Raw genomic sequence first — 13,972 nt, forward strand, 5'->3', positions numbered from 1 at the left:
TATAATTAATAATCACTAGTTTGTGTTTTCCTTTGTATTCATGACTGACATGTTTGTAGCTCTTTAATCATGTAACCGTGCAGCCTCGCCGTACTCGGCGCTCTCCTCTCTGCAGTGTGTACTCAGGTCACCAGTCCATCCTGATCCCTCCGTCCGAGCTGGAAGTGAACCCGGCTCTCTGGCTGTCAGCCGTCAGTCAGTACAAAGTTCGCGACACCTTCTGCTCCTACAGCGTCATGGAGCTCTGCACCAAAGGCCTCGGCCTGCAGACGGACTCGCTGAAGGTAAAGCGGTGCGGGCGGCTCCGTCTCACGGAAATCTTGGTTGAATTTAACGACCGACAAACCTTCTGACTGTGAAATCCTTTCTGTCCCGTCAGGCTCGAGGGCTGGACTTGTCTCGAGTGAGGACCTGCGTGGTTGTAGCAGAGGAGCGTCCCAGGATAGCCCTGACGCAGTCCTTCTCCAAACTCTTCAAGGACCTGGGACTCCACCCCCGAGCCGTCAGCACCTCCTTCGGCTGCAGGGTCAACCTGGCAATCTGCCTGCAGGTCTGTCCGACTTCCTGCTTCTGCTTTGCCTTCGAGCATTTCTTGGTGTCACGTTTAAGAACCTAGCTGGGGTTTTTTTTGTAGGACAGGCATGTTATTAGCGGTTGTGCTCAATATTCGGTATTGAAGAAAGAATTCCAGGAAGTACCCTTAACCCTCACTGTGGCATCTGCAGCTTGGGTACATGTGAAACAAGTTTCTCATTAACAAAAACTAAGATCTGATTCAAACGAGGACTCAAACATGTAAAAACTCCATTGTTAGAAGTTTGTAACTGAGAAAGGAAGATTTACATCATCTTCATCACATGAGTGCGGTATGTGCAGATCAGGCAGCCTGAGATTTTGCAGAGTTTAGGGTATCAGAGAATTTATCCTTTCATATTTAATGATACAAGGGTATTCTTGCGTTTAAGGCATTAACCACAGTTCTCTGATCCCTACATCAGAAATTATTATGCATTAAGTAGAAAAGTGTGAAACTGGGTGGAAACCCCCCCAAATATCTGTTCCAACGACATTAACTCTATCCTACTCGGATGAACATGAGGGAAATTCAACTTAACAGCAGATAAATCACATTAAACCGAGGCTGTGGTTATATCTGCTCGTCTACTTTAATCCACGAGGTACAAGGAGGATTTTGTCCGTTATTCGGCTGAGCAGATGGTCGTCACTGTCAGTCCATCACAAGCGCAGACGACGGTCTGATGCGTTACACCTTGACAGGATGGAGTAGGAGAAATGTTGAACTGTTTGAGTCCAGCTGAAGTAAACCAGCAGACGTGCGTCACGTTTCAGGCACCGTGGTACAAAGCACGGTTGATATCTTAAAGAAGCTTTTCCTAAAGACGCCAAAGAACGTATGTGGAGCTTTCCTGTTTTTCACCTGTCGAGGATCTATGCCACAGCCGCACGTACTTGGAAATTTGAAAAAGAACAAAACTTATGGAATATGAACGTTTGATCCTGTGCTTCAGTCTGTTGTCTGGTATAAAATACTGTAAAGTGATTACAGTAATACGGATTGATCACCTCCAGTGAGATCTTCTGGGAAAGCCAGTCAGAGGAAGCTGTTTGGCTTGATTTGGTTTATTCATCCGACTGCTGTGTTTCATGTTTTTCCTTATATGACAGTACCTGTGGGACTGCTTGTATGGTGAGGTCTGAATAATAAGCTCTGAGCTATCTTTGGTGAACGGCACGTTTACACCACTGTCCTTGGTACTGGGTGCGTCCCAGATCTGAGTATCAGAATGAAACCAAAGAAGAGTCGAGATGACTGAAGATGCAGCATTTTAAAATATCTGTCTCTTAGTGTTTGCCCCTGAGCGAAGCTTAAAGAGTCTTAGACCTACAGATGTGGTCAGAAGTTTACATCTACTCCAACTTTTTTGGCCAAAAGCTTGTTGATGGGTACCACACGGTCTGGTTGAGTTGCGACTTGCTAAGGACTATTTTAACCACTTTCTGGTAGTTCACTCCCCTCAGTTCTGACTACCTTCCCTCTCTTCGTTATCATGTGTGGTGTGAATCGATGGTCTCGTTCACTCTTAGCATACAGCTCGATGTGTACATGTCATCTGTATGGCTGACAACTGCTCCACTCTGTAGTCAGTCTTGTTAATGATCTCATTGAGGGGGTTTATGTCTATGCAGAACCGCTATAGCTCAGGACCAACGTAGGTGTGGACCACGTCAGGGCCTGTCCCTTTCTTTGATATGTGCCACTGTGATGGTTACTAGAGCCTCTTCAGGGTGGTTGCTGTGGTTAGATCCACTGAGCTTGTCCTGTGCTCTTCCAGTATTGCTCTGTCTCATTATTTCCCTGCTACTGTGTGGAACAGCTGGTTTCTCCTGCCTTCTAACGCTTTCTCTTCAAGCAGAGGCCAAGTTCAGCCTCCAGCAGCGTAGATCAGCTGGTTAGCAGGTATTGTCCGTAGTGCTGCATTGGTAACCTATCCTACTGTAACTCAACGATCACTTGGGGCTTGGTACCCAATCTCGGGGTGGGGGTGATGATATCATCGTAGCATGTTTGTTGTACCCCTTCTGTTGGGTATCAAAGATTCAATTTAACGCCGTCTGCTGGGGTTACTTGTGTAGTAGCGTTCCAACACACGTCTATTGCCCAGTGATACCTTCTTGTTCCAGTAGCCACTTCCTCAGGGTGCCCTGGCTCCTCAACACCTGATCTGAGCCGGTATGACTTACTGCTTCAGGTAGGCTTGGTTAGACATGGGGGGGGTCTAGCCCAGGACCCTTACTGGATACGGACGGCCCAGGCGGGAATTCGTAAACTTCAACTTGTGCACCTTATTCTTCTTTTTCCAAAACAGGTCATTCATGTTCATCACAAGTGGATGTAAACAAGCAGATGAGATGAAAAATTATATTTTTACAAAGTGTGATGTCGAGCAGCTCTCACAGCAGTTCTTCTGTGCTCGGTGTTTCTGTTGTTTCTTCGAGGCCTGCTGGGTAAACACCGAGAACAAGTCGAAGATGTTTGATTTCCCCACAAGAAAAGATCACAGATATCCAGCCTTTAACGAGTTTTTAACAGTCAGCAAATCTAGCCGATCTCTGCTGAAGTGCAGTTTTGTTCACAGCTTCGTTTATCACTTGAAGGATTTCTGCAACTCCTGCTCAGCTGAAGCATGTAAGAGCGTTCGGACCGCAATGCAAGAACGTCTGAATGTGCCGTTTTTGCAGATGCGCGGCGTTCGTCCGGAACAGTCGGAGGGTTGGACACTAAAAAACAAAAAGTCATTCTCTTCACCTGCAGAGCGGTTTTTCATTTCCTGTGTGTCTCAGGTTCAGGACCATCCTCCATTTCAAGCTGATCATTGCTTTTACATTTCAGATCTGATTTGCAGCTTTCAGCCACGTCAGGAATTAAATGAATTGTTAGAAAAGTTATTATATTATAACGATTTTACAGACTTAATGGGGAGATATGAAACTCTAATATAATTTAGCCTTTTAATCGTCAGCGAGTTTAATTTGCAGACTCGCACGCTAACACAGTCGTAACACTGAAATCGTCACACGCTAACTTACTGTAAGCTTTAACTTTGTTTGGCAGCTTTAAATGAGCAGATTAACATTTGGCTGAAGACTCTTTTCTGTTCTTACTGCTTGTTTTGGTTTTCTGAGTTTTACCCTTTTGACATTTTTTTCTTACTTCCTTGTTTTGTGCGTAACCCCACCCACATTTCTCATACTTGGTTTTGTCTCCACCTTCCCTCCTTCTTTACTTCCTCTTCTACCCCTTCACTTTCCTCCTCCTCCGCCCCCTCTTTGCTGCTGTAGCCTCACAGGCTGGGAAAACTTGCCGACCAGGTAGGGAACCACCATCAACCTTCCCCGCCCAACAGCAGTAACCGCCACCATCACCACCCCACTGCCTGCCAGCACACCTCTCATCAGATGGCTTTAGATCTAAGTTTAAGAGACGCTTGGCTGGGTCTCACGGCACTTAGTCAATATCAGGGACACTGGAGCAGCTTTACTCTGTGGATTTCGCCCACTCAGTATTTTGGCTGAACTTTGACATGAGATATGAATTATTATACTTTCCAGGAGAAAACCCCCCAAATCTGTAGATGTGTTACTCACAGCTGACACGTCTCCAGTCAGATGAATTATAAATACAGATGATTGACATCTGTTCTGTTCCCAGCAACAAAAAGAACAAACAGCAGAACGTTTGCAATAAAATCCATCTTAGAATAGCTCAAATAAAGCAGCATAGCCACTCTGCTATAACCCACAAATTTGTGAACTAGACCTTTAGTTGGGCTGGAGAGGAGCCCCAGACAACAGTGACTCATCGATCACAAGCTAGCCGCGCCCTGCTTTAACTAGGCCATAATTTATAAAATGCTACACCAAAGAAAGGTAGTGATTAAGACCAAAGACTCATTAGGAGACCGTCTTCCAGTGTAATCAGCGCCCCTCGTCTCTATCTGGAGCCACCCGCTCCCGCTTTCACTTTTCTTCTTCCGTCTATGATTCTGCTCTGATTTGCATGTATGGCTCGATTTTTTTTCATCATAGAAACATGCAAGCAAATCTTCCTTTATATGGAAAAAGCATAGAGGCTGTAGCCATAAAACTACTGCATATAAATAACATAAGACTGAGTAAAGAGACAGATGTAAGGCAAGTGGCATTATAAAACAATTAAGGAAAGGAACCACCAAACAATAGGCTAGTAAAAAATTATCAGATCTATAAGATTATTAAGACTGTAAAGTAGATGGTCATGAGAATTTGCATAATTAAGATTAAGGAACTGACCTCCCAGCCCATTGTTCCTTCAGTGGGCTGGTTTCAGTCATTATGCAAATGTACTGTTTATAAGATTGAAACCTGCAGTCAGCTGAGACTGAAGAAGTCACCTGTACGAGTGACGAAACGTTTCTCCCACAAAACGCTACGTCCAGCTGATCAGAATCCGCTTTTGGAGATTGACTTTCCTGGATGATTGAGAATGCATCAAGACGTTTCCACTGCTATCAACAAGCTCGTTAGCCGCAGCAGCTCAGTGCTGCAGCTAACTCCCAGAAATCACGAATACGTGACAGTGCAAGGATACATGTGCATGTGCCTCTCTGTGGTGTGAGTCCAGCACCAAAGGATGTTTGCTCTGCCTGTTCCAATCAAATTTCCCTTTGCCAATAAATCACTGAATACTCTTGAAGCGGTCACTGCCTGAAGTCTCTTCAGAGAGGGCGTTTGCATTTTTGCACTGTGGGTGTGTGGGCGTAAGACTCCCAGGATGCCGCTGTGTGTCCGGTGGTGGGTTTTTAATCCTGGATTAATGGAGGGATGGATGGAGGAGAAGAGAGGTCGGAGAGGGGGATCCTTAATCTCGTCCTTTTTCTCTGTCTTAATTTTTCTTCAGTGATTTCACTCATTCAGAGTACAGTAGTCGGCACAAAGAGATCTGACTGAATGCATGTATTGTGCAACCTCTGTGTACTTTAGAAACAGTGAATTTGTCCTGGGTGGGTCGTCACGCGGGTATAATTGCAGCTACTAATCACTTTCCCCTTCTTTACTTTATCGTTTGCATGTCAATCAGGTAGAATCTGACTTTGCAGAAAGTTTGTTGATGTGCATTTATTTTTGAAATTGTTTGACTTTCCTTCTACAATCACTGCTGTTGCTCCCACATTGATCGTTTCACACGGTTGTAAATGCTGTAGATCAGGGGTGGGGAAGTCCAGGCCTTGAGTGGTGGTGTGCTGCAGGTTTTAGATCTCACCCTGGGTCAACACACCTCAATCAAATGATTAGTTTGTTCCCAGGCTTCTGGAGAACTTGTTGAGGAGGTAATTTTGCCAATTAAATCAGCTGTGTTGGATTAAGGAAACAACTAAAACCTGCAGGACACCGGCTCTTGTTGCCTGGAGTTCCCCACCCCTGCTGTAGAGGGTCGGGTTCCCACCTTCCCACCCAAAACATTTACGTCCCTCCTTCAGTGGAGGTAAAGCTTTTCTTTATGACCACACAGCATCCACTGCAGTCTGCTAGGAGTCGATAAGCTGTAGCAATTTTTTGCATAAAAAGCCTTTTTTGAATAAAAAGGACGTTTTGTGAGTCTGTGGTGTTCACACTTTCTCTCGCTGGTGTTTCTCAGGGCACCTCAGGACCTGACCCCACAACTGTTTATGTTGATATGAGGGCGCTGCGACATGACAGGTAAGTGTCCTTGCTGCTTTGTTAGAAGCTTAACAGATACTTTTGCAGAAAGATGTTCGGTGTCTGAAACCTCTTAACGACTGCTTTGGTCACCAGTAATTTGCATGAAAGATGCCAACTGCTCTCCAAGCAGTAGTGAAACTGAGAAGCGTGACGCAGACTGGAAATGGAGACACATTCAGAGTGTGTTTCAGCATTAATTAAAAAAATACATTGTCAGATGGTTCAACAAACACAAAATATTTTCTTCCAGGTATTTTATGGCTCACGTTTCTTCAGGCCGATGGATTTTCGTGCTCGGCTGGAGTCGGCAACACCAGCCTTGTGTATTTTTTAGATGTTGTTTTCATGCACTGAATCGGTTTTCCGTCGACTCTCACGCGGACACAGTCTATTCTGTGCTGTAAAGTCTTCAGCCGGTGTCCTGCGGGATTTCAGCGGCGCCGCAGCGCTCTGCCGGACGGCTTCGCTCGTGAAGTTTGTGAATGAGAGAACACGACTCGGCGAGCGCTCTCAGAATAAATAAAGTGCTCAGCAAAGATCGTTATTGTAATGCGAGGCTTATTCTCTGCAGCTCAGAAGCATCGCTGCAGGCTGACGGTAAAAAAGTCTGAATATAATGAGAAGCTGGAAGTTTCTCTGAGACAATATGACATGCACACTGTCACCCTCACAGCCTCTCCACAGTGTGAGAGGGGTGAACTTTAAAACCCATCAAACCCAGTCTGAGTCACATTTCCTGCTGGGTAACTCCGCCATTTGTTTTGCCAGACTGCTGCTTGTCAGTGAGACAGCTCTGACTCTTAATGAACCAGCCAGGGCTCAACATCAGTGTCAGATTTCAGAGGAGAAACGCCGTCAGTTTTCCAGCTGGTGGAGATGGACAAACACATCCGAGATAACAAGCGAGACTCTGACTTATTCAAACATCTCTGACGAGAAGGGCCTGCGGGATTAAAGGAACAACGGCGAAACGACCAGCAAGAAACCGGCACAAACTGAAAAATGCATTAATTTGAACTCGTCAGGAGCTTGTTACTCATCCCTGAAGCTCCCCAGACGCAGTTTCCTGCTCCCTGCTCCAGCCCGTCATTACGGTGCTCAGCCTGTGTCTGCTGATTTCCACACAGAAAAGTCGCAGCACACGAAGCAGCAGGGCCGTGCAATCCCGCTGTGTATAAATATAACTGTCAGTGTGCATGATTACATGTAATCACTGCTGATTTAAGCTGGCCCGAGTCTACCACAGGCTCTCCGTGTTTGCAGTCTGACAAACCACTCGTCCTGGTTTATTTTTAGTTTTACTGTTTCAGCTTTTTCCCACAATTCTGTTTTTGTTTTTTTACATCACATCAACATTAGCCGTTAGCGGTCAACAGTCAGAGTTAAGATCCTGTCCAGAATCCTGATTATGGGATGTTGATTAGAGATAATACGCAGCCGACTAACAGAAACGTCCCCGTTTGTCTGCTCTGCAGGGTCAGACTCGTAGAGCGGGGATCGCCACACAGCCTGCCACTGATGGAGTCTGGGAAGGTCAGTTTTATCTAAATTTAACGTTTATTAACTTTTTCAAAGAAGCTGTTTTTGGTCTTTGCTCGATCTGCGTCTCTCTCTTTGAGCAGATCCTGCCGGGGGTCAGAATCATCATCGCCAACCCAGAGACCAAGGGACCAATGGGAGAGTCACATCTGGGAGAGGTTTGTCTGAGCTTTAATGGTCTTCTCTATAAACAGATATTTGTACGTGAAAATAAAAAGGCTTCTGGTTTTCGGACTTTGGTCCAAGCTCCTTTGACCAATCGTGTTTGAGCATCAATGCACCTGCTGAGGTCAGCAGAGTAAGTGATCATTAACCTGAAATATTTACTTTTTTTTTTTAAACTCATTGAATTTGATCAATTAAACCTAATATTTACCAATTTCAGTAGAAAAGGTGCGCCTGATATTCTTTGTCTAATTCACTAAAATGTTTTTTTAAAAGGTTTCCTTTGGTAGATGGTGGAAAACAGGAATATTTCTGTCATTTACCAGTTTATCTATTACTTAATTTCTTTGGTTTAGCATGAATGGCCATGGGGGGGGGGGTCTTTATCAGTAAAAAGCTGTACATGTGAAAAAAAACCCCAAACAGTTAAAAGCTCAAAATGTACCCCCTCCTGTGCATTTTCCATTGGGCCAGATTGGAGTCCTTGCAGGGCTGATTCTGGCCCCCGGGCCTTATCTTTGTTTTCTCCTGGAAGCTCTGCAAGTGGAAATGACAAGAATCTGGGACATGAAGTGAAAACATGGATGTTTGTCCACATCTGTTTGACGTTTATAGAGGAAATAATCCCTTGACGATTATTTTCTGCTGTATTATTTGTGCGTTTGCAGATCTGGGTGCACAGTGGCCACAACGCCAGCGGTTACTTCACCGTCTACGGGGACGAGGCGCTGCAGTCCGACCATTTCAACTCCAGGCTCAGCTTTGGAGACACGCAGACCGTCTGGGCTCGGACCGGATACCTGGGCTTCCTGCGCAGGACGGAGCTCACCGACGCCAGCGGAGGTCAGGGCGGGCCGTTCGTCGAACACGGTCGACGTGGTTAATGGGGCTGCGGCTGACCTTTAATGATCTCGCACAACAACAAGGAATAAACGATTAAACGGCTTCAGCGCTGATTTTAAGTGCTGCCGGCTCCTCCTGATTGGCTCTTTCTCTCTGCTGAGATCAAGTCTGATATTTAAAACACTCAAATGTTTATTTCCAGCTCATAACAGTCAGATATTCAGACATCTGCAGAAAACGCTGAGTTTACTTCGTGACTTTAATCTGTGCAGGAAGACCGTTCACGTTAAAAGCTTTGATAACTCGTACATTAATCTAAAAGCGCAGCATGGTGGCTTGAAAGGAAATCTGTTCGTGTCCACAGAGCGCCACGATGCCCTGTACGTGGTCGGTGCTTTGGAGGAAGCCATGGAACTCAGAGGGATGCGTTACCACCCCATCGACATCGAGACCTCCGTCATCAGGACGCACAAGAGCATCACAGAGTGGTGAGCATCAGCCAATTATGACATTACAGTGTCTTTATGAAAAAATAAAAAATTGTGTTCAGCTCTCGCCACGCCTTTACATACGATATGTTACTCGATGTGGTTTCTTGACATTTTTTCACCAACTTTAACCTTTGACGCTAACAATCAAGGTCAAATGCTTTGCCAGCCTAGGTACTCATGTCCCCCGAGGCCTAGCACATTGTCTTGAAGTTTGAAGAATAAAGTTATTCCAGGTTTTCACATTTGTTTTGCCTCGATCGAGCTTTTATTAGAATCTGCTGTCACACCAAATTTGAACGTGATATCTTAAAAACTGTGGATGAGAGCTGCCAACACTTCAAGTTTTCGTCATGTGTGTCCGCAGCGCGGTGTTCACGTGGACCAACCTGCTGGTGGTGGTGGTGGAGCTGGACGGTTCGGAGCAGGAGGCCCTGGACTTGGTCCCCCTCGTCACCAACGTGGTGCTGGAGGAGCACTACCTGATCGTGGGCGTGGTGGTGGTGGTGGACATCGGCGTCATCCCCATCAACTCCAGAGGGGAGAAGCAGAGGATGCACCTGCGGGACGGCTTCCTGGCCGACCAGCTGGACCCAATCTATGTGGCCTACAACATGTAGCGCCCCCTAGTGGCTGAAGAATTATTGAGGAAGATGCAAAGACAATTCTGCTCCAGAGACCGAAGGAAGGAAAAGCGGAGCCGAGGCAGAGTTTCCGGCACGAGGGGGAGGAGGTGGTCGACCTTTTTGCCCTGAATTTTGGTGCTTACTCCCAGGCTGCGTAACCGCTGCAAACTAGCTCCCAGAATCCAGCGCTGGCATCTAGATTGCATTCAGGTCATGCTCAGTCTGAGAGGAAGTGCGGTCCCCGGGTCGTGCCGACTGTTTACCGAAAAGTGGAAAACTCGCAGCAGTAGAGGACAATCGTTAGGAAAGATCCCGGCTTTTAAAGTGCGTGTGGCTCACTCTCTATTTTCATGTTATTTGCTTTCCTTAGGCTATTTTTTTGAAAAGGATATTTACACACAAAGAGAAAAAAACCCTAAACGATATCGACCATTACAAAGTGCGACATATGTTTTGATACGAGGGTGAGGGGAGCGCGTCGCAGCCGCCCCCCGGTTTTACGATGAGGTACGTTTCTTTCGTATTTTTCTTGTTTTGTTTGGAATCGTTATTTTCTGAAGCCCCATCTCAGCTAAAGTCGGCGTGCTAATTTTCATATACTAACAGCTGCAGCCTTCAACTCAGTTTATTTTTCCGTACAAACTAACGGCTTCGACCGAAGCTAAACACAAATTCATATCATGTAAGTATGTACAAACAGAAACTGATTTAATTTATTTTGTTTCTCTGTTAGAAGTATATGACGAGACATTCGAGAATGTTTTGCTCTTGAATATTTGCTAATATTACGAAAAAGAAAAAAGCATTGTATTATCTTGAGTGAAACAAACTCACATCAAGCCTATTATTGAAAATAGAAATATATGATTATAGATTATATTGAAGATGAGCGTAAGGACTAATCCCAGACAAAAGCAGAAGGATGAGGGGCCGTGCGTCTGCACGTTGGTCTGAAATGTGTCGGTCAAATGGAAATTATAAAAGCGATGCTCCAAGTTTTATTCCAGCTTTCGTGTGAAGAGTTCTGATCCTGTCCTGGGAATAAACAGAAATGTTGTTTTTATGCTCTTAAATATTAAAACAAATCCCTAAAAGTTCCTAAAAGTTATTTTTTATAGTCGGCTCTTTTTCTAATAACAGAGGATGAAAGTAAAACTTTGCCAGAAATGTAAAGAATCAGAAGTTTAGGTGCTATTGAATGTTGCTCTGTTTGAATTTGCCTTTATTTTAGATTTCCATCTATTATTGGGGCAACTTTTCCAGCTCAGTCACGGGGATAATTATTTGCCTACAAGGGGATGGAGAGCATTGAGTGTCAGGGCTGTTACAGTGAAGTTCATCGCAGTAACCAGGATATCTGTAGCTAATGTGAGCATTTTAGATTAATAGTAAATAATGGAAAATTCATCTACAACTTTGTTTTGTTGACTTTTTAATCATTTTAAAAGCCTAAATGTCTCGTACGGTCTCTCAGTCAAAGTAAAGTTGTAAATTTTAGATCCTGACAAATTTATCACGTTTGCCAATTTATCAGTAGGAGCGTTTTAGATATACTGATCCATGAAAAGAAGAGCTGGGAGAAATGCCCTCCATACATATGGATGAGTCAGCTGATCCGGGCTGGAGAATAGTGAAATCTGTTTGTTAAATCCTCAAATATCAGTATCGCTCTCAAGAATTACAAAGACATGATTTCCTTCAGACAGACCATGAGAGTGGGAAAGTGGTTTGATAGCAGGGATTAAGAGGCGGGGATTGAAAAGTAAATTATGATATGATAGTGGCACATTACGTTGCTGTTAACAGTAACAATAAAGTGTGTGGCATCACGTCCCCCTCGTTTATAAGCATCAGCAGGAGAATGAAGACTGATTCAAAGTATTTCACTAAAAATATCGATATTTGGCACTAGTATCAGCATGTTGCTGTGTTTACATTTTAGCCCCCTTCAGTTTGGAACTACAGATCTCGTGACTAATGCAGTCCAATAATTTATAACAAACGTCTTTTGAAAATGCATCATCTGAGTCAGGAGATTCGTTGCCATCTAGTGGCGACTAGAGGAAATTACAACAGGCTTGTTTTTGGTGTGGTTGGCGCCTTTGGGTCAGAACTCTTCACGCGTCACGTTTCTCTGGGAACAAACAGGTTTACTGATCTTTAAAATGTTAAGAAGTAGGAACATCTGTCGCTTTTCAAACTCTCACAGCTGGACCGAAACGTTCCTTGGACTCGTTTTATCACCCCCGGCTCGGAAAAGGCGAATCACCCCAAAGTGGCAGTTGTAAATATCAAAGTGGGAAGTCCTTCATATTTTTACACGGACTGATCAATCAGGACTCATACAGTGATGTCACAACAGGAAGAAAGGTGTTTTTGCCAGAGACCCTTTAACTCGTTAGAGCTGCGGGGAGGTCGGAGCAGGAGGGCCTTCTTCATCGTCTTTGGCGGAGAATGTTCTAGTTTCAATGCCAGGATTTTTTTAAAGTAAAAAAAGCACTTTCTTCAGAGTTTGTTTTTCTTTCTTTTATCGGCAAAATGTATGTCCCTTTTTTTAAGGTTTAAAAATGTCTTATTTGAGTTGACATAAAATCTTTCAGTTAAATAAACATTTCAACAATTTTGACAAGAATTCGATGTTTGTCTTATTTACTGTTCTGCAACATTGTTGCTGTATGCATCACACACGGTGATTCCTGAGTTTTAAAATGTTGCTGATTGAAAACTTTCATGAATATTCCACATTCTTAATTACATCTGAGAAGCTATACAACATGAAACTATAGTATTGTGCAAAAGTCGCGCAGGTCGCTCTGTATTTTGGAGACAAACATGTTTAATTCTTTAAAGTGGCCTTGAGCTACAGTTCTCCCGGCAACACAACTTTGCAAAGAGCCTTTGTCTTTTGGGCAGTTTTACTAGCAGCTTGTTGCTAAAACACTGTTCCCTCCTCTATCCATGAAAAACGCCAACCATCCGGTTGTTCAGTCTGACGTCACTAGCCGTGTCTGGGTCTAAACTCCGCTGCAGGTCCATATATCAAACGATCACTATGGCATTACTGAGAGTTGAAAAACTGTCTAAAGTCTTTCATCTTTAATAAAATGATCAGCGTTCTGCTCTACCAGGTGTAACAATTGAGTTTAACATCCAGGCATCCATGAAAACGGAATTTATGACATTTAACGGAGTTAGAAGTTAGCAGGGAGTTAGCTCGCTAGCTTCTATCTAAATACAATATAGCATGTCCTGACTGCGGGGTTTTGGAAACAAATTAAAACGTACAGCTCTGTTATCACTTCCAACATAAATGAAGACAGAAAGCTAAACAGCAGTGACGTTTGTAGGGTTACTGAAGTTTGGCTAGCTGGTATATAATGATGTGCTACGTGACCGCTAGCGACACAGCTATGTTAGCATAATATAAACAAGCTAACTTTTTTTCCACTCGATAAAAGTGATAAAACGTGAGTGTTCTCGGTGGTCAGGAACAAATGTAATCACATGGCAGGATGCTGTAAAAGGACCAAACTTCAGCCAGGAGAACAACTGAGATAATCCATCCACAATACGAGGTTAGTCATTCATATACTGCTGCATTGGCTGGGCTGTAGTTACATCCTAAGGTTTTAAAAACTGATCTTAAATAAATGATTAGCGGTAATAAAAGCCGAGGGAGGTCAACAGGGATCACTGACTGTTTTAGGAGCTTTTTGAGATTAAATAGAAGAAAATACATAACATTAAACATGTTAACAACACAAAAGCCATATTAAACGCAGACTACTTTAGGCCCGGAAGTAGGATTCGTCACGTCATCACTTAACAATCGGATAGCGGTTGGGGTGGCTGTGGCTCAGGTGGTGGAGCAGATCCAGTGTTGCTAACTCCTCAGTAAGGAAAATCGCTATTGGCCGTCTTAAAAGTCGCTAGAAGTCACTAAATGACGTCACCGCCTAATTTGCATAATTGGTCATGCTAATGTAATTGTAACCTATGTTGTTGGAGAGAGAAATAACATCGTGGAAGAGAGAGTGAGTAAAAAACGTC

The 13,972-nt window shown here is 44.0% G+C and overlaps 1 protein-coding gene across 8 annotated transcripts in view; it reads left to right on the forward strand.

The window, feature by feature from the left end:
- The window catches only part of LOC146553084 (disco-interacting protein 2 homolog C), a 199,788-nt gene extending 187,234 nt beyond the window's left edge, over nucleotides 1–12,554 (forward strand). For 5 of the 8 annotated variants that reach the window (XM_085255374.1, XM_085255366.1, XM_085255367.1 and 2 more), the window contains 9 exons: nucleotides 116–284; nucleotides 380–550; nucleotides 3,862–3,891; nucleotides 6,197–6,258; nucleotides 7,737–7,794; nucleotides 7,884–7,958; nucleotides 8,634–8,808; nucleotides 9,173–9,296; nucleotides 9,664–12,554. In XM_085255374.1, coding sequence (XP_085111500.1) covers nucleotides 116–284; nucleotides 380–550; nucleotides 3,862–3,891; nucleotides 6,197–6,258; nucleotides 7,737–7,794; nucleotides 7,884–7,958; nucleotides 8,634–8,808; nucleotides 9,173–9,296; nucleotides 9,664–9,916 — 1,117 coding nt within the window. In that variant the 3' untranslated portion in view covers nucleotides 9,917–12,554. Of the gene's footprint in view, nucleotides 1–115; nucleotides 285–379; nucleotides 551–3,861; nucleotides 3,929–5,988; nucleotides 5,997–6,196; nucleotides 6,259–7,736; nucleotides 7,795–7,883; nucleotides 7,959–8,633; nucleotides 8,809–9,172; nucleotides 9,297–9,663 lie in introns of all 8 variants that reach the window. The other 3 variants (XM_085255369.1, XM_085255368.1, XM_085255373.1) reach the window with 2 other exon arrangements.
- Nucleotides 12,555–13,972: the final 1,418 nt, after the last annotated feature.

This window comes from Mchenga conophoros, linkage group LG18, assembly GCF_057382185.1.
Source record: "Mchenga conophoros isolate Kocher_MC1m ecotype Shallow Benthic linkage group LG18, M_conophoros_male_GT1.1, whole genome shotgun sequence".
Taxonomy (NCBI): Eukaryota; Metazoa; Chordata; class Actinopteri; order Cichliformes; family Cichlidae; genus Mchenga; species Mchenga conophoros.